General features: G+C 39.8%; 2 protein-coding genes across 6 annotated transcripts; both read left to right on the top strand.

Annotated features, from left to right (window-relative positions):
• The first annotated feature begins 211 nt into the window (after window positions 1-211).
• On the top strand, window positions 212-9,588 carry LOC103974092 (probable pectin methyltransferase QUA2). Of its 2 annotated transcripts, none has more exons than XM_065109260.1 (9): window positions 212-462; window positions 769-1,465; window positions 1,564-1,693; window positions 2,431-2,671; window positions 5,156-5,378; window positions 5,520-5,689; window positions 5,853-6,156; window positions 6,845-6,983; window positions 8,978-9,588. In XM_065109260.1, exons 2-9 carry the CDS (start codon window positions 849-851, stop codon window positions 9,131-9,133), a joined length of 1,980 nt encoding a protein of 659 aa, XP_064965332.1. In that variant the 5' UTR covers window positions 212-462; window positions 769-848; the 3' UTR covers window positions 9,134-9,588. The 2 variants fall into 2 exon arrangements, with proteins under 2 accessions (XP_064965332.1, XP_009387117.2); XM_009388842.3 differs by having other exon boundaries at window positions 212-600.
• A 1,457-nt stretch (window positions 9,589-11,045) lies between these two features.
• On the top strand, window positions 11,046-20,418 carry LOC103974093 (protein WHAT'S THIS FACTOR 1 homolog, chloroplastic). Of its 4 annotated transcripts, none has more exons than XM_065109255.1 (3): window positions 11,046-12,488; window positions 19,569-19,749; window positions 19,856-20,418. In XM_065109255.1, the coding sequence occupies exon 1, from the start codon at window positions 11,101-11,103 to the stop codon at window positions 12,322-12,324; it is 1,224 nt and encodes a 407-aa protein (XP_064965327.1). In that variant the 5' UTR covers window positions 11,046-11,100; the 3' UTR covers window positions 12,325-12,488; window positions 19,569-19,749; window positions 19,856-20,418. The 4 variants fall into 4 exon arrangements, with proteins under 4 accessions (XP_064965327.1, XP_064965329.1, XP_064965328.1 ...); XM_065109257.1 differs by having other exon boundaries at window positions 19,474-19,749; XM_065109256.1 differs by having other exon boundaries at window positions 19,468-19,749.
• The last annotated feature ends 173 nt before the right edge of the window (window positions 20,419-20,591 follow it).

Below are 20,591 nucleotides of genomic sequence, written 5' to 3'. Positions count from 1 at the left end.
TTCATCTAAATTGCTGCAAATGTTTCTTTAAAGTAATTTTGCTCATATAATTCCTACACTTTCTCTTATTCTCTCGAGTAAGATCACAAAATGAGCTATATATATATATACATATATATATATATATATTTCTTCTATTATTATTATTATTATTATGTTCTCGTCATTATATTAGTGCGCGGATCTCATTGGCCGATGGGAGAGGCCCGTGAGAGAGAGAGAGAGACGAGTGCAGCAGTGATTGAGCGAGGGAGAACGAACGCGGAGTGATCTTTCTGTCCCTTTCCACGCTGTTCTCGCCATTTGTTTGGCGGAGAGGAGGAAGAAAGAGGCCCATATGGAAGAAGCAAGAGATTCTACGATGACGGTGAAATGCGCGTGGAGGCAGAGCCTCTGAGATCTTCGTTCCGAGGAAGCTTGGATTTTTCGGCACTCCCTCTCGTTTTCGCGACAGCTCCTGCGGTAAAGTTGCCTCCTTGAATTGTTTTCTGCCTGTGGCGTTGTTTTCCCGTTATCTCCGATCCACCGATGGGCGCCATCGAACAATAGAAAATAGGAGCCAAGATGCGATCTTGCGTACTTTTCTGAACTCGAAGTGAGGTAGGGGAATCACCCTTTATGAAAGCTCTGTTTCCTATTCCATCTTTGTTGCTGTATTATTCCGTGCCTATCAATGTCGGTTTTTTGATGCATGGCCGGCTAATCTCTTCGTTCTGTATTCTCCTCTCCTCGCAATCCTCATTCACATGCACATTGTTCTGCTCCTAGGTGGAAGGGAATGGCATTTTCTGGATCTGTGTAAGTATATCTTCTGGCGAAATCTTGATTTTGCTGAAGGGAATAGAGCAATGTCGAGGCCACTCTACCGTGGTTTTTCTGGCGGCGGAAGGGGCAGCGGTGGCGCATGCCGTGACCCTTTTGATTCGAGCTACCAGGCGAAGGATTTCGCGGAGAATGGGCACGACCATGAGGCGGGAAGCCCCGCCGGAACAAATCGAAGCCGGCAAAGCCTTATTTTTGCCCTCCTCAAGCTGGGTCTAGTTGCCATTACCGTCCTTGCACTCTTCGGTTCGCTCTATTGGGCTATCTCTATCTCCACCTCCGCTCGAGGCAACGTCTATCATGGCTATCGACAGCTCCAGGAACAGGTCGTTGCCGATCTCGCAGAGATCGGGGAGCTGTCGCTAGGAATCGCGCGGCTGAATGAGTTGGAATTCTGCCCGCCTGAGTATGAGAATTTTGTCCCTTGTTATTACAATGTCTCGGAGAGTTTTGATTTGGTAGATTCGGCGGTTCCGACTAAGCATGAAAGAAAATGCGTACGCGATTCTGAGAAGGGTTGTTTGATTCTTCCTCCGACGAACTATAGAATTCCACTGAGGTGGCCAAGCGGGAGGGACTTCATATGGAAGGCGAATGTCAAGATCACAGGACAGGAGTTCTCCTCTGGGAGCTTAACTAAGAGGTAGGATGGCTATTATTATTATTGTATTTTCCATAATTTGTCTTAATTATCACTACATTCCATTTAATACGTGTGACTAATTATCTGTTTATTGCTAGGATGATGGTGGAGGAAGATCATATCTCTTTCCGATCCGACTCCTTCATGGTTGATGGTGTAGAAGATTATACACATCAGATAGCAGAGATGATTGGATTGCCAAATGAATCTAATTTCATTGAGGCTGGGGTCAGTGCAATTTCATGCTTCGTAACAGCTGACTATTATGTTACTTGATTATTGTGCTGTTAAGGTCATTTTAACTATTAGTTACTATTCATCCCAGTTCAGATACAAAATGTTAAATACTCCCAAGATAAGACGAAGTTAATTGTTTTTCCAAAAGATCATAGAGTTTCATACATATGATACTTTCTTTCCAACTTAAAACATTATGCAGAGGATTCTTTCTTTCCAAGGACAATTGTATCTCTCTCTTCAAGTTATATAATTTCTCCATGGGTTTTGGAGTCAAATTTTAAGAGACTTTAGGCTATCATAGCTTTAACATTTTCAAAGTGGTGCTAACTCCTTTACCATTCTGTATCTTTATTATGTCCTCTGTAGTTATCAAATTATGATTTTGTACAAGTGCGACTATCTGAAGGGTAAATTTACAGTCATAATTTACAATGTTCATTAGATTCTCTCTTTCTTGTCATTGTTTTCATTAAACGAAAGTGCACATTTTTTTTTCCAGATTCCTCCGTTAATAACTTCTAGCTTAAATTTGAGATAAATCAGCTCAGAATACCTGCATTAGTTGAATGACATTTGTCTTCAACCCTCACCCTGTTTTGATATTTAATTTAGTGTTCTGATACTAAATTGTTCTTGTTTATTGTGGTTATGTAGCATTTAGTCTTCTTGCTATAACTATCCATTTAAGTATTAATTACATATTAGTTTTGACTGAATTGTTCCAGGTAAGAACTGTCCTAGATATAGGCTGTGGTTTTGGTAGTTTTGGAGCACATCTCTTCTCAAAGCAGTTATTGACCATGTGCATTGCAAATTATGAGGCATCAGGTAGTCAAGTTCAACTCACCCTTGAGAGAGGCATTCCTGCTATGATTGGTTCTTTTTCATCAAGACAGTTGCCATATCCATACCTTTCCTTTGATATGTTGCACTGTGCAAGATGTGGGATTGAGTGGGAGAAAAACGGTTAGTAATATTTGCCTACTTAAGAATTACTGGTAACCTCATGTATTTTCTTTTCCTTTCTTTTTCTCTAAAATTTTACAGGAGTCAGCTTGAAGCAGTCCATTTCAAACAAACTACTGTATCATAATAAACCATTTATCAAACAGAACATGGCAACAACATTTAAGCAGGTGTGGCATTATCAGCTCATTTAACACAAATATGTTTGAAAAGGACATTATAAGAACTAAACTTCCATTCTGATAATCTGAGAACAATTTATAAGGATGATGATTTTCTTTGCTACATAAATAGGATAATGCTGCATCTTCTGTACAATTTTGATCATGTTTCCATAAACTTTTGGTATAAGAACTTAATGTCTTCATTGTTAAACAGATAATGAAGGTAGGTGCATGAATTTTATCATCTGGAGTGGTCGATGGACAAAAAAAAATGGTTTCTTGCTGGTAAAAATTGCATATATTCACTTGTTTTTCTGCTTCCTCTTTCTCACATCCATAGCCACTCATCTTGTGATCCGCTAAACCAACTTGATGACATCCCACTCTGTGATTATGCTTTTAAGTTATATTGGCCTTATTGTTGTCCTACCCTGGTGCTGACCATACTTAGCACACTTCCCTCTACCACTGTTCATCTTCTATTCTTTTCATTGTCTCATCTTGTGATTCGATAAACCAACTTGATGACATCCCACTCTGTGATTATGCTGTTAAGTTATATTGGCCTTATTGTTGTCCAACCCTGGTGCTGACCGTCCTTGGCACACTTCCCTCTGCCACTGTTCATCTTCTATTCTTTTCATTGTTTAAGTTTGACAAACTGATATTTTTTACATTGTTAATATGAAATTCTTTCATCATCCACCTTCTATTATTTGTATCCTTCCTCCTAGTGGTCTGTGGCCTATCAAACTCACATAATTATAGTCATTTGGCAATAGTGTTAATCATGATAATCATAGTTCGTTAAAGATTACAATAACTTACAAAATAGAGATTTATTTTGTAAATGTTATTATTGTGTGATGTGATTTGTTCACCAAAGCATGGTTCAAAATCTCGTCCAAATAATCCTGTACCAAACATTATTTTCAGAAGTAGCATATATTCCTTTTCCTTTCAGATTTGATGATTATCATTTTTTAATTTAAAACCTAAAATGTTTGACCTCGGCAGTTCTTGCTGTAGTAAAACAGCTCTCTCTCTCTCTCTCTCTCTCTCTCTCTCTCTCGTCCTATTGTCCAATCCTTGCTTGTCACTGCCTCTCGTGCCACCCATTGCTCGCACTGCCTCCTGCTTGCTGCCACCGCTGCCCTTTTGATACTTATCCTCTTCTCCTTCTCCTTCTCTTCTTCCTCCTCCCCTCTTCTTGACACCGATTGGTATGGCAGTATATCATGTGTTGATATGCTGATCTTTACCGAATCCATACTGGTACATGCAAGAACCACACCAGTCTGGCCAGGCACCGGTGTGAGATCAATATTCAAAATTTTAAAGCACCAAAGATATGAGTTATTTATTGTACATGTTAGCTTAGGAAATTATAATGGCTTGAGTAATAGTATTTCATAATTTCTTTACAAGAACCTTATAGAAATTTATATATCAGCTTCTCCAATTTCCAAGACTGAGTCCTGGATTCATTGAGGACTAGGTCAAGTTGAGTTTCTTGGTTTTTGAGGACTATGATCAGTACCAAAAAGAATTTCCTCTTCATTTTTTTTCCTGATAGCTATAAGAATGGCAAAAATGATGAGAATGCTGACATGTTTCACTAGCGCTGGATCCAAGAACAGATCTTTATGAATAAGGAACTTTACAAACATTGGGATTGTAGGACATATTATACAATTCTCAAGAAGGTTGATGTATTAGCTAAGTGGTAAGAGAAGGTACAACAATTATATCATGCACAAGGAGGAATGTAGGACCTATGTAAATTGCAAGTAACCAAAAACACAATTGGATTGCACCATTATCTGGAATCCTAAGGTTGAATGCTAAAATTTGACACATTTAAGCTTGAGGGAACTGGTAACTACCCTTCAAAAGTCCATAGATTTCAGTCTAATTGACGGCAAGTTGCAGCTTGTTAGTTACTTTTAGATGTGTGTCGCATAGAAATTTATGACATTCGTATCTCATACTCTTTAATATAACAGTATATATGCTTTCTTTGGCTGGGATGTGAAAAGAATACACTTATTTTCTAATTTATATGTGATTTTCATATTCTCCTTGTTCATTTAAGTAGTTTCTCTTGAGCATATCTTAGTAAGTTGATATAATCATATGCTAAATCTAAGCTAAACTACCAACTAAAGTTTATATTTCTAAGGTATCAAAAAATATTAATGTTTTTTTGGTGTTGAAATTAAAAGTAGTAGGAAATCAGTTGTTCTTATATCTTCAGAAGTTCATTAAGCTTTTCTTTAGGCAATGGATTATGGATACTAAAATTCTGATATCATGGCAGATGGTATTTTCTTACTTGAAGTTGATAGACTTCTAAGACCTGGAGGTTATTTTGTCTGGACTTCACAAATGAATACTCACAGATCTTTACGTGATAAAGAAAATCAAAAGAAGTGGTCAATGATTCATGATTTTGCCGAAAATCTTTGCTGGGACATTTTGTCACAACAAGATGAAACAATTGTATGGAAGAAGACATGCAAAAAGAAATGTTACACTTCTCGGTATCAAACCCTAGTTCATATCCTTTCTTGTTATATCTCCCATATTATGATTCCACAGGGGCAAGCTAACTGTGATCCTTTATACAGCAATTGTTTTATTATCCCAATTATATGCATTAAACAACTTTTACTTTTTTACAGGAAGGCGGGCCCTGCAGTTTGTGATAGAAGCCACGATGTTGAATCTCCATATTACCAACCACTAAATCCCTGCATATCAGGGATGGGGAGTCAGCGATGGATTTCCATCGAGAGCCGTACACCTTGGCCCTCTCGAGTTGCCTTGAGTTCAACTGAACTTGGTATATATGGTAAATACAAAATCCAGCTAGTGAATGAATGTATCCATGATCCTCACGTGCATGCAACTCGTGCATGCACAAATTGCGTGTGTGTATACAAGATTGCTGTAACAATATCGTTATCATCTCATCATCCATTTTCAAATATTTCTCTAACACAGTTTCTTAGCAGGTGTACATCCTGAGGACTTTGCCGAGGATGCTGCTAGTTGGAAGTCAGTGGTTCATAATTATTGGTCACTTCTTTCACCACTTATATTCTCAGATCATCCAAAGAGACCTGGTGATGAGGACCCCTCTCCACCTTTTAACATGCTAAGAAATGTCCTTGACATGAATGCTCATTTTGGTGGTTTTAATGCTGCTTTATTGGATGCTGGGAAATCTGTGTGGGTGATGAATGTGGTGCCCACGAATAGCCCCAATTATCTTCCTATGATTTTTGACAGGGGCTTTGTTGGTGTTCGACATGATTGGTATGTGTACGCCCACTGATATCCCCTTTTACATTTGTTGCTGCCTCACCCATACATCTTGACTGATATCTGCATGTATTGATGCAAATATGCCACAAAAGCATTTTTATTTCCTCTAGATCTAATGATGAGGTTTTAAATTACAAAATATTTTAGGGCAAAACACAGTTCTATTATGTTAGTTTTCATTTATATCATCCGATAGTGCACTTTTTTGCCATCTTGTTTCATTGTAAGAAAATCAAGATTGATTCATGTTCCATCATTGTAGAATTCAAGACCTCTTAATGTTCCTTAATAATCAAAATTGTTCAGTATGTGTTTCCATATATCTCTTAGCCGGAAATTTAGACCTGTTAATTTCTTTATGTTCCAGTAATTGTGTTAATATTAATCACTCTCACCTGACTGCTTCTCTAACTCCCTTTCCTTTTTAGCATTCACTCCTGTAGTTGATCCTGCATAGTTAAGCCTCATGGCTTGGGCATCATAAGGCTGCATCCTAAACATGGAGTTCTATACTTAACTTAGTATAACTTCGTATTCTGTCTATTTTACCATGCTGATCATTGGAATTGTAGTTGGTTACCCCTGGTATATTCATTATTCAATCTCTAGCATAGCTGTTCACTTGCTGTATCTTTTCAAGAGCTTTAGTTATCTAATTAAGAATCCGATATTTGATAAGGTGTGAAGCATTTCCAACATATCCAAGGACCTATGATATGGTCCATGCTGAAGGATTGCTATCTCTCGGGACTCATCAAAAGCAAAGGTGCTCCATGCTTGACATATTCTTAGAGATTGATCGCATTCTACGACCTGAGGTACAAAACATCTTATTTTTTTGTGCACCTTTTATATGCTAAAAGATATTGATACCCAGATTGCAACATTTTCAGGATAGAATATTTTCTCCAGATTTTTTCCCAAATTCCAGAAATTCAATTAACATACTGTGACATTATTAATGCCTATGGTCTTTGTGGGTGTCATTCAAGTTTGGGGCAACCTTTGGTTTGATTGATAAGAAAATTTGTATTGTGGATTTCTGTTCTCAAATATCAGCAATCTCTAACTCTTTGTGGATTGGATGGGGAAAGATAAAATTTTTTTTTCATTGATGAGTCATAGGTACCTTGATTCTATTTAAATAAAGAAACACCTCACAACATAGCTAGTGCCAACAACCCCAAGTTTGTGGCAGGACGTAAAAGTTATTCACTAATTGACTTCCTCGCTTCCTCATCCATGGTAATTGTTTTACTAGCATTCTTGGAGGTGTATGAGTCCGGGATTAATCATGGTATCATATTTAACCACTGCAATTTGTCCTTTCACTAGAATGTTGGAAATCAAGGACATAACTGAACAAGAAGTTTCATTATCCTCAGTGAAGTTAAAGTCAGAAAATAGATTAATTTATTATAGTTTTTGTATCAGACCTGCTAACTCTATTCTAGATTTGCTGCATATTCTTCTTTATGGACCTTTTAGTTCAAGTGATGAATTGGTCGAAGGACATATTTTTAAGAAAATGAGTTACTTATTAGTGGTTGCAAACTTCTGTAATCATGTGAAATGACCATTTTGTTTCAAATAACAAGTTAATTTATCTTGACAAGCTCTGCATTGTTAAGAAAAGCATTACTAAAATACATGGATTCAACTATTCATCATTGCAGGTTGTCTCATTTCTCCTTGTTGTATCCTAGTGGTGGTTATGTTATTTTCAAATAATCATTTAGTTGTTACATTGTATGTCAGTTTGCCAGTATTCTGTTTGTGCTGTTGTTTTTTTTTCTTGTTACTCTTGTAAAATGTTTTGCTATTTTCTCAAGGCAATTTCCAATTGTAATTGTACTTTGTATTAGAATAATCTAATATTTTAAACACCAAGTTAAACCTTTCTGCTGACTATCTTTTAGACAAACAGGACAACTCTTCTGCTTATTTTCCTTCGCTAGGATTTTATGTTGGACTTTGATGGTTGTCATCAGCTTGACATATACAAGCCTCTGGCCTGCCTATACCAGTGTGGCTATGATTTTAGGCCAAATTCCAATTTATAAGAACTGACATCTGAAATCGATATTAATTTTTTGTATAATCATGAGACAAAGCACGTGTGACATGCTAGTCTTCAGATACTTCTCATTCCTCATTAAACCCTAGCATTCTCATAGCCTAGCAACCATCTCTGACACTGTCATCAGTATATGGTCACACCAAGACAAACTTTAATCATAAACACCTAGATTGACTTTGTTAGCAATCCCAATGCCGCTTCTCTCCAGTAGCTCTTGATGATACATGACGTGGGCTATGCCATATTCTTCCATCCCATACAGGTATCCAAGGTCTTTTGTCATGGTCATCTGATGTGGGGAAAAGTAATAGCATATCATGATTTTGAGATTTTTCTAGAATAACTCGGTATCGGTGATAAAATTTTTTTATGTTGGTAAATGATGGATCAGAGAGGATGGGAAAAACATCTCATAATGCACAGCTAGTGTCTTTATATTGTTTACGTTGTTTGTTGATTATGGAATGGTTCAATTTAGGGAGCTCATAAGAATGCTGTATAGTGTAACTCTTCTAATTTTAGAGAAGGAAAACTTAAACATGCTCTCAAATATCATTTGTTCTGAGATGTTGTAATGACCCAATGATAATGGATTCTGTATTATAACAAAGTGCCTTCTCAGAAACTTTCTCCATGTCTAGCTCTAGTTGGTTCAGTTGTAAGCTATTCGTAAGTTTTGATTATAATAATTAAACTTGTACTAAATCTGATACTATTGCTGGCACAATGCAGGGCTGGGTGATAATTCGTGACACAGCGCTTCTCATCGAAACTGCTAGATCCATGACCACACAACTGAGATGGGATGCCCGCCTGATCGAGCTTGACAGAAGCAGTGACGAGAAGCTCCTAGTTTGTCAGAAGCCGTATTTCAGGAAACAACAGTAGCTCACACAACTACAGCAGTTTTGCAGAGGATAAAACATTTGTTATTTGTCGATAATGTTTTCCGTAAAATGTCATCATGGTAGGTGGAATCAGAAGAAAGAATAGAAAACGTGGTGAGGCAAAGAATTTTCAGCAAATGCTATTCCTGCGGAACCACAAGGTTCCATTGGCTATGTGGTTACATTATAAATCTGCATCAGAAGGCATAAGCCGAGTTCACCATGTTCCTTATAAAGATAAAGAAGATGAAGCCAGACATTGTGTTGGAAGAAACATACTGGTTCAGGAATGATGCTGCAGTATATATGATTCAGCAACAATTCTAATTCTTTCTCTCATTTAATATTTCATTAAGCAGCACTTTTTTTCTTTCTACCTGTAGATCTCATCTATGTGACTATTGAATGGTTATAGCTTTGAGAAAGAGAAAGAGCAAAAGAAAAACCATATTGACATTTTTTATTGTTTCAATATCTATCAATTCTCTGATTAGCTTCATCCGTCAAACCTGTGATTGATGAAAAGAGACTGATCTGATTGCATTCATCCAACTATTGTTTCTTAATCCTTTCAATTGGATTTCTGTCATTTAGCCAGCATAGGCAAAAAAGAAAAAAATATTATGTCATATATATCATCTTATTTGAGTTTATGTGCATCCCCAACTTAATGATGGTTAAAATATTATGTACATTTGTTTGGTGTCTGGTTTTGTTAAAAAAACTCTAAAAATAGAGATTTAGCTGAAATCATTAAGCAAGTCCTTTTATTTCTTTTGGTGCTAAAAAACGGAAAACGTAATAAACTACCTCTAATCATGTTTATTTATTTTTTGTTGATCTCAATACTTAAAATATTTAATTGTGTTAAAAAATGTTGTAATTGAGCTTCCATTATTTTGAGTTTTTACTAACTTTAATCATCAATGGAACTCTAACTTTTGAGGTTTTATAAAGTAATTTATACAAAGGTTTGAATAGTTCTTGATGAATTATAAGACATTTGGTTCTTTTTCCGAGAAATGATACTTAAAAGGTTTGTTAAAGATACTCATTTTATGTTTTCCCAATAATTGACTTTAATATATTAAGGGTAAATTTTTCAAAAGAAAGCTAAAAGGTTTTTTACTTTTACTCGTAGAATGTTTTTTTTATTTATTCACACGTAGTATTTTTTTTATTTTTATAAAAAAATAATATGATCCTCATCCTTCGCCTCGTAAGCTATTGCCTTAATCTCTTCGTGCTTACTCTTGTTCATTTTTGTCAAGACATCAGTAAATAGCTAAAGGCCTGACCTCTATCTCAGTATTCTTGTCATCGACCTTGATAAAAGGAAAAGAGGTCTTCTCTCTCCTCTGGCCTATCAAAGTAACGGATGATCATTCGAGGAAAGAAAGAAGGGAAGCCATATCGTGATTGTCTCTTTCCCCTCTACAACATCGATGATTGATTAATGGAGCAAAGATGTGAGGCATAGTAACAACGAGGATAAGGATACTAAGACTGTTCACTATGGGAGAATAAAAATACTATGAGAGAAAGTAATCTCATAGTTTAGAAAATAAAGATACCACGAGAGAGAGAGAGAGAGAGAGAGAGTAATCTCAAAGGAGTAGAAGTTACAAAATAATCTCATCTTTTAAAAAATAAAGATATTATGAGAGAAAAAAAAATAAAAAAAAGGGAACGAAAAAAAAAAAGTGAAAACTTAAAATTTCAACAAAATAATAGCTGCAAAACTTATATCGTGGGCTACTCTTGACTTCCACTACTTAAAGAATTTGAAATATCTATAATAAATAAAATCCAACAAAATATATGATCAAATATTAAGTTGTATTAACGAAAATAATATTCCGTTGTGCATCGCAGCTGCTTGCGACCACTACAACTATATAGGTGGTGACGTATACAGAACCGTGACGACCTCCTCCGAGAGCCGAACCCGAAGGCGAGGCGGCGGCGATGTCGCAGCTCTTCTCCGCCGCCAAGCGGCTGCCCGCCCTTCTTCTCCCCCGACACCATCTCTCTACTTCTGCTCTCTCCACCTCCTCCTCCCTCCCCGATGGAGCCACCCCCGCTACCGCCGCCTCGGGCCTCCCCTTCCTCAACTGCCGGCGCCGGAAGAAGCTTCGCAAGAAGCTCCAGAGCCCTCGCGTCGCTCCCATCCAGAGGGATGCTGGCCGCCGCCTTCCCGACTTCGAAGCGGTCGTTCGCCTCGACGCCGCCCTCCGCTTCATCTCCCGCACTAAGTGCTATCTCTCTCGCCTACCCGGCCACTGCATCCCCCTCGCTGACGCCGGCAAGCTCCACCGAGAGCTCGGTTTTCCTCGTGGTCGCAAGGTCTCCCGCTTCGCTGCACGCCACCCGCTCCTTCTCCACCTTCCCCGCCTCCCGCCGGACTCCAAACCTCTCCTCGCCTTCACCCCGCTCATGGATTCCCTCATCGCCGAGGAGCTCGTACTCATGGACGCCATGGAGTCCACCCGGGTTACCACCGTCCGCAAACTCCTCATGATGTCCGCCGGACGCCGCATCCCCCTCGCCAAGCTCCACCACTGCCGCCTCCTCTTCGGCCTCCCTGATGACTTCCGTGATCGCGTCCATAAGTACCCCGACTACTTCCGAGTCGCCGTGGATCCTAAAGACGGTTGCCATGTGCTCGAGCTCGTTGAATGGGATCCAGCCCTCGCGGTCAGTGCCCTCGAGAGGGACTTCGTCCCTGATGAAGCCCGGGTCCGTCGAACATTCAAGTTCCCCATCCGCCACGGAAAGGCGTTACCTTTGCAGGAGGACGACGAGAGGAGGCTGAATTCTCTGACTACACTACCCTTGGTGTCGCCTTATTCAGATTGTTCAGGCCTGCAGCCGTGGACAGTGGAAGCGGAGAAGTATCGGGTCGGTGTGATCCATGAATTTTTGAGCCTGACTTTGGAGAAGAGGGCGTGGATTCATCACATTGTGGAGTTCAAGGAGGAATTCAACCTCACGAAGCATACTTACCCGATGCTATTGAAGCAACCTCGAGCATTTTATCTTGCAGGCACCGAGATGAATTGGGCTGTGTTTCTAAAGGATGCTTACAGGGAGGATGGGACTCTGATTGAGAAGGATCCACAGGTGTTGTTCAACGAGAAATTGCAACATTATGCTTTGACAGAATCAGAATCTGGTGAGGGGGTTTCCTAAAGAAAGAAGTTTGGGCTAATTGAGTATAGTGAAAAACAAATGTTCTTAATAAAATTAGTTTCAGTCAATGATAACAAGGCCAACTCAGGGGAATTGGAATTGCAAAGTTGTAAGAGACAGTGCCTAGAAAACTTTGATCAGGTGTTGTTCCTGGAGCAATGAAGGTATTAACTCTTGACTTTGAACAATTTGTGCTCATTCATGTATTTTACTCCATGTCATGTGTACCATTTGGATGTAGTGAACATTCCAATTTGTGTTTGCTTTTGTGTTGAATTATGTCCTGATTATTGTGGCATTTTTTTGTGCTTGTGACCTGGAAAGTGTGAATTTAAGACTCTTATTGTTTTAAATTGTCGAACTTGCTAGATCATGTAAAATGAGCATCATGAAGTTGTATATTTGTCGACTTCAAATTGACTAGCAGTGTTACACAGTGAAGTTTGGTTTTCTTGGATCATCATGATGGGGCATGTGGACGATTTAATAATTGTACTAGTGTATCACTGTAATGTCACGAACTTAGTTGGTTTTGTTAAAATTGTGCAGTACCTTTGCTTGTTCGTCCGCAAAAGGTCAGCTTCTCCGAAATCTCTCATGGTCCTATAAGGACCTACAAAAGAGAAGATGAGTTAGAGGAAACATTTAACTTAGTATTCCATAAGTAGATGTTTCAGCAAGCACTTAAAAGGCAATGCAAATGATAAACATAGACTTAACAAGCTTTGAATAGTCACGCGATAAATGATTTAAGGTGGTTTGCCATGGCCAAAAGTTCCTACAAGTGCCCATATGATATTATTACAGAACAAGACAACGAATCATTCCTAGACAATAACCCAAAGGTCTATCCAGCCATGTGCCGTCCGGGTAGCTTTAGGGTGCTGTATTGGTTGACACTCTGCACCACTCTGCAAAGTTAGAAAACCCCAAAAATGGCTATCTAGATAGCTTGTTCTTGAGCATTTTTGCCTATGTGTGATAATTGCACACAACCTGTATTTATAGGACTAAAATGGCCACAAAAGCCAACCAAAGAGGGGTTGCCAAGCCTACTGCAAGTCCTCTACATATTGTGCAAAACATGAACAAAACTAAAAGATACCGACATACACAAACATTACATCAAACACCCTTTGTACAGATTTGTCTGTGACACTCCTCCACTTATTCCTTCAACGTGCTCATTGAAGCCTTTACGGACGCTACATTTCCTAGTCTTTGTTAAATCTTTAATCTTTTGCTTTAGCTACAACGTATCTCCCTCGACTTTGAGTTGCTATTCGCCACTGTTGTTGAGTAGTCAAACTTTGATTCGCTAATGTTGTTTCAATTCACTAGTGACTTTGATTGGTGTGGGGTCGGTCGAGTTGTCTTGATTTTTTCTGGTTTTTGCGGATCCCTTAAATGAAAGAAAAGACCTTCCTTATGTGTCAGCTTTTTAAACATCTTGTATTGCTTGAATTGGGTGAATGCTTGTTGGAGCTTTAATGACCATCGCCTCACAGACTTTGAAGTTTTTGAGATATTTTCTTCAGAAAATTTGTCCATCAATTTCTCTTCTACTTAGTTGTCGCCTCCAAGTAAGTTCACATCACTTCCACTTTCGCTTGATATTTTTTTGGGAAATGAAGTGAACAATCTACTTTTAGTAGAATCGATCACTATTGGTGAGGATTTAACAACTGTTGTCTTATGCTAAGTCTCCTCAAAGGGTCTTTGAACATGTGCAGAGCTCTGCTACTGGATAAATAAAAGAACTGTAGTACTCGGTTTTGCTCATTCTCTTAAGAATTGAGAAGGTAAAGATTATTTGGTTTCGCTCGTCTTCTTGAGGGTTGTACTTAATGCATCAAGCTGGTTACTAGCCTTCACTTGCGCTTTGCTCATACTTTTGAAGCACCTGAAGTGTTTGCATTCATTGCATTGAGCTAGTTACTGCAATTTGCCTCCTCATTGTTATTAAACTTCTGGAATGCAAGAAGTTTTAACCAAAAAGAGCAAAATTTTGTCCCAACTTGGAGTAAGTCTCCGATAATTTTGGTTATCTTTGGGATTGTATCATCTTCTTCATCATTTTCGTCGCCTATTCTTTTGAGTAGAAAGGTACAACACCGTGTACTGTCTACTTTGTTCATTGGTTGAGCACTTCTGTATCAACTCAAAATCCCCCACTTTTGGCTATTTTGACGAGAAGCCCGTCGACACTGGTCTTACGAAGTTCCTTGGCCTCTTCCCTTTTGTGTTGTCTCGGTATTTGGAATTTGCCTCTATAAACTTTTGGCTATTTTGACGAGAAGCCCGTCGACACTGGTCTTACGAAGTTCCTTGGCCTCTTCCCTTTTGTGTTGTCTCGGTATTTGGAATTTACCTCTATAATCTTCACCTTCTCGGCCCCCTTTTATAACCATGCACTCTCCCTCCATGAGAACAAATGATCGATGACTCAATAAAAGTTTCGCTTCTGTGGTACAATGGTGCTACCATGCCCATGGTCCTACTATCCATTGTTTTGCATTTGCGTCCTTTTCTTTACGATTGGTAGATCCACCTTTGCGACACTATAGCACTCCTCTAAGTCCACCTCCATTATAACTGACGCTTGGTTTTAAGTAGCTAAGTACTTGTAGACTCGTTGTTTTCTTACCCATTTTGACTACCTGCTTCAACACCTCTATGTTCCCTGAGCAATTCTCCTTGATCGATGGAAAGACAGACTGCAACTCCCATGCATGGCCTTTGCCCTCATATTGTAGGGCTCACGTGGATTCTGTTCTCATTTATTTCCTTAGTAGCAACATTTGCTCGCTTGACCTCGTCCTCCAACTTGTCGGGCTCCCTTAAGCGAATTTGAGCTCTCAAGTAGTCCAACTCTCCAATCGCCCTGATCATACCTCTGTATAATCAAGACCACCCCATGAGACTCATTGGTACTTGCACTCGGAATCCTCCTCGGTGGTACATAGCCCCCATATACTAATAACCGAGGTTTTCATCATATGCAAAATTTGATGTATGCATAGAAGACTTGCTTCTATGGTATCATAGCATTCACTCCCTGAATCCATAGCCCTTTTGTCATGTTACTCACCGAAGTGGACCTCCTAGTAGCTCCTAATCATACCTCTATATGATCAAGTCCCTTACGGGACTCCTCTCGTATGTGTTGTATTGCCTCGAACTATTCCACCATGATCTACTGCACCATGTCGGCTTTTGGTGACATCTCTATTACATTTTGATCTTTGTAGGATGAACTTGGACTATGATCTCTCCAATATGTGGCCTCTACCGACACATCGCAGGGCCTCCACCCTCTAATTGTGTTTGCTTTTTTGACAATCGACCTTTGCCCACTTGCTCTTGAGTGATACATAGACGAAGCACAACTCTAGAACAGTCTGTCGCTTGGTAGCTCTCGAAGTCCACCGACTTTGCTAAAATTGATGTACCATTGTCTAGATCCTAGGCCCTTGCCCCAACATAATCTTCGCTGCGCACAATATCATTTACGATAACTCGAATAACAACACTGTGGTATATTCTTCAAGAGTACCTATTTCTGTGTCCTCTTGTCCCGTGTCAAGACCTTATAACCCTAATTTCTCCATAAGTTGAGTCACCTTAGTCCCTCTATCAATTGCTTCTCTAAGATAAGGTGTATATGGCTCGAAGCTCCCTTCAATTTTGGCACCATACAAGATGAGTTTGCTTTATCAGAACGAGGGACCCATAGAATGATATGATCTCGTTCTTCCCTCTGCAAGAGCTCATGTCCTTGACCTCTGTCCTAGAAAAGTTTCGTGCCTCTGCTCCATGTTTCGTCTTCTATGTCGACTTCCTTCATGCGATTTGGGTACTTCACCAAATTCCACCTAAGTTGCTTTATTCCTCGCTTTGTATTGAATTGATAGGGGCCCTCGTGCCCACCTTTTTATGGGTCAGCCCCTCGTTGAGTTCGATCTCCACATCGTCTCTAAGTGTGCCTTCGTTTGGTGTTGCCTAGGGTCGCTCCCTCACTTGATCTTACACTACGTCCAACAACACATTACCTCATGTGAGATCATGTGATGACCTCTCGTTGCTTGCGCAGTCCATTGAGCTTTATGGACCTGTCGTCTTGAGGTACACTTCTCAACATATGTGGTTCGTTGCATATGAGTCTCCCTTTGGAGAATCGAGACTATCCCTCCCGGATATCTGTCTCGTTGGAGCAACTTTCCGCTTCACATTCTTCCCTCTAGAAGTTTCGGAGACCACTGTCCCCATGGACTACTCTATCTTTTTGAACAAATTGTGCATTGTTTTGCCACCGTTAATGCACTTGCTAGATTATGACTCTTTGCTAATATAGCCTCTATTGTGCCCCTTAAGACTTAACTTACTACACATGTCAACCTCCTACGGATGTATCCTTCTTATGTCGAAGTGAAAGTTTCTATGCTTTATGGCGTTGAGTTTCGATCGCTTTGAGATGGCCACGAGCAGACCATTGTTCACATATAGGCCCTTGTATGAGTATCGAATTATTCGAGTTAGCAATTTCCCTCACCTTTGTGAGCTTTACACTACTCTTTCAGTCGCTGAGCAACTTATCCCTCTTTGCATGGTCTCATCCTTTGCCAAGTGCCCCGCTTGCCTTGAGCATCATCAAGTTTGGTTGCCAACATTGAGCTGTAGTGCTATCCCAGCCTTTGTGCGCTACGCATTCTTCCCAGTTCCCCTGTCCTTGTGATGCCTCTCACGTGAAGGCTTGGTCATTCATTTGAATGTCAATCTTGGATGCTCGCTCCTTTGAATAACTCCTTTTCCTACATCCCTACGCTCATTTCCCTCAAATGGTCATGCGTGCTAGCTGGCCTCAGCGTAGTCCCGCTAGGTCCCCACGTTTGTATGCCAAGAGTTTCTAAGTGTGCTTGTCCCGCTTTGATACCATATGTCACAGATTTAGCTAATTTTGCATAAGTCGTGTGGCACCGTTGCGTGTTCGTCAACAAAATGTTAGCTTTCTCGAAATCTCTTCTGGTCCTGTAAGAACTTACAAAAGAGAAGATGGGTTAGAGGAAGCATTTAATTCGAAATCCCACAAGCAGATATTTTAGTAAACACTTGATAGATAATACAAATTATAAATATAAACTTTATAACCTCTGAACGGTCACGCAACAAAGTGTCACGGCCTTAGCTGGAATTGCCTAAGGCGTGAGGCACCTTTGCGGCCAAGACGCGAACTTAGCTTGTGTTGCCTAAGTCGCGAGGCACCCTTGCGGCAAAAACGCGAACTTAGCTTGCGTTGCCTAAGTTGCGCTTCGCCCTTGCGATATTGCTCCGCAAAGATCAGCCCACTTGCAACCTCTCGCAGGTCCCAAAGGACTTATAAAAGAGAAAGTTGATTAGTTCGAAAGAACGAGCGACGGACAAGTCCCGACGTCTCGCGAAAAGCGGAAGCTTTACAAGCAATTCAGCGAGCACCTTGCGTGCACAAGAGAAAAGAGGGAGAGGGGGAAAACAAGGACTTTAGAGGGTTGAATGAACAGCTGTAAGTCCACAAACAGCTGCTCATCGGGTGCCGGGCGCGATAACAAGTTCCTGTCAAGGTAACGTGCGAACTTGCGAAAGGTTGTTCAACGTCCAACACTATACTGAAGCCCCATCCAGCCCTGTGCCACCCGGGGGGTTCAAAGGGGCTGAGATGGCTGACCGTTTGGTGAGCGGAGGCGGGCTGCAGAAAACAGCCCGCGGCACACGAAAACGGAGCTGTTTTGGGGCTGTTTTGCTCGGTTCGGTGAGCGGTTGCTTTGTAGCGCTGCAACTTGTTCGAACTTACATTTTTACAAGCAAAATGACTCAAAACCAAGGCAAAACAGGCTGCCAAGTAGCTGTACATGTAGATGAGAGTGACGAACGGTTCATTGAATGGAGTTGTTGTGGGTGCGCGACGACCGCCGTTCGTGACAAAAGGGTCTAAGATAGTCTGCCGTAGCCAAAAGTTCCCACAAGTGCCCACATGATATTGCTACGGGACAAGGCAACAAACCAACCTTAGACAATACCCCAAAGGACCATCTAGCCATGTGCCACCTAGGTAGCTTCAGGGTGTTGTATTGGTTGACATTCCGCACTACTTAATGGAGCTAGAAAACCCCTAAAATGACTACTTGGATGGCTTGTTTTTGGATAGTTTTGCCTTTGTGCGATGACTGAATACAATCTGAGTTTATAAGACTAAAATGACCACAAAAGCCACCAAAATGGGGCTGCTAAGCTTATCGCAAGTCCTCTACATGTTGTGTAAAGCATTAACAAAATTGAAAGATACGGGCATACACAAACACTATATCGGACACCCCTTGTACAGATTTGTCCGTGACAATATGTATTTGCACTAATCGAAGTACTCAATTAAGAATAACTTAATAAATCACTTGTCATAGGAAACTACTGATAGCTAGTTACCTGTGGTAGAAGGTGAACACCATGCGTCTCTTTCATGCACTTGGGCTAGTAAAATTTGTGAAGTGCCCCCATGGCTATCAAGTCGGAACATTTCTCAAGGGCTTGTATGCCCTCAAGTAGTTTCCATCCTTTTGTTGCTTTTTCTTCTGTAGACAATTCCCAATGTACTCTTTGAACGAGATATTTAAGATGGACCACCCTTTTGTATTTAAATATTTTAATCTTTTTTTGGTGCAACCTGGTCTTTAAGAAGCATCAAATTAGTGGTCGGATGCCACAATTTACAGTATAAGTAAAGCTGATCTAAATCTAGTTTTTACATGGTTTTCCAACATTTTCCATTCTGAATTCAATGATGAGTGTGCAGTGTAACCAGTAATGGCTTGCAAACTCTGAATTCCATAACTGCTTTTTATATCAATGTTAGTTGCCAATTATTATTTCTTTGTTTCTTTATTTCTTTTTTGAAAACTTGCATCGTTGAATTAAAGAACTAACTAATTAATAGCCATTTACAATTCTGTAGTTCGCTTTAAAGCAATAAACTTAGAACTTCATAATTTCTTCTTTTTAAGAATTTATTATTGTAGCATAATTGTTTGTTTGCTCTAACAAATAATGTATATTGAAAAAAATTGGTTGTGCAAAGAATAAATAAAATTCTGCATTGTGGCTCCTCCACATCAGCTTCAGGTTATCAAAGGGTGTCAGCTTTTGCCTTTGGTTACCCTGGAAATTGAAGTTTATGAAATACTACTTACAGGTTTTTTTTTTTAATTTAAATGCAGTATGATTTTAGACGTGAATTTCTCCCTCTTGGCAAACCTGTTCTGTGATTATACCTTCCTAATTTGTTGTGGTTGCTACCTGTTTGGTGTAATCCTGCATTACTCGATCAAATATCTGTGGAGAAAATCATGGACACACCAGATGATGCTGATCTCAAGGAAGCTCGACAGCAGGAATATGGTCTGCTTTCCTGGGCTCTGTTCCCAGAAAAAAATGCTTTAGCCAGACACTTATCTATCACTTGCTAGCTTCTCTGCTTATAGATTGGTTTGTTTTCTTCTTCCAGGACTTACTGCCCACATTCAGCAAGCTTGGATGAGGAAAATGTGTGATGCAAACTTGATAAGATCTTGGGATTGGCTCATGCATATGTCCAACAAGCCAAGCAGGGTGTCCATGCAAGAGAAGCAATTTCTGGGAAGCTGCAAAGAATGAGTGCATGAGCTTCCAATTCATCAGCATCAGTCTTCAGGCTAGTTTCGCCTTGACCTTCTCTTGGATTCTCGATGCTTGTTATGTCGCTCCATCTCCCCAGGGACTGAGAGCCAGTTGCTAGCAGAAGAGCTTATGCCACAAGTGATGGCAGTTGAGACAGAATGCATCGAGTGAAATATAGTGTTGTATAGGATAGATATGTAGAACAAGAACTCTATGTTTTTGTTTTCTTGCAGCTGCCTTCTGTTGGGAGTGAATTCATTAAATGGCCCAATTATGACCCTCTTTGTTAAGTTTTTTTTTTTTAACACAGAAGAATTCGTGTAAGATATTTCAACTGGCACATTATAATCAGGACCTGACTGCTGTTTCAGTCTGTTTGAAATGAAATGGTTGGCTAAATTCAAGTGTGAATGAATAGTTCTGTTCTCATTAGTACTCTAGTGAAATATATTTTATGACTTTGTGGATGTTGATGGGAGGCCTCAATATAATTTTGGATAAATTGTGTGAAATTGATTACTAGAAGATGACTGTGTAGATGGCAATTTACTCTGCTCTGAATGCCTATAAAATATGTTGATCTA

Source organism: Musa acuminata, chromosome BXJ2-5 (genome assembly GCF_036884655.1).
Source record: "Musa acuminata AAA Group cultivar baxijiao chromosome BXJ2-5, Cavendish_Baxijiao_AAA, whole genome shotgun sequence".
In the NCBI taxonomy this organism is placed as follows: domain Eukaryota; kingdom Viridiplantae; phylum Streptophyta; class Magnoliopsida; order Zingiberales; family Musaceae; genus Musa; species Musa acuminata.
This window is presented reverse-complemented; position numbering and strand designations above follow the sequence as displayed.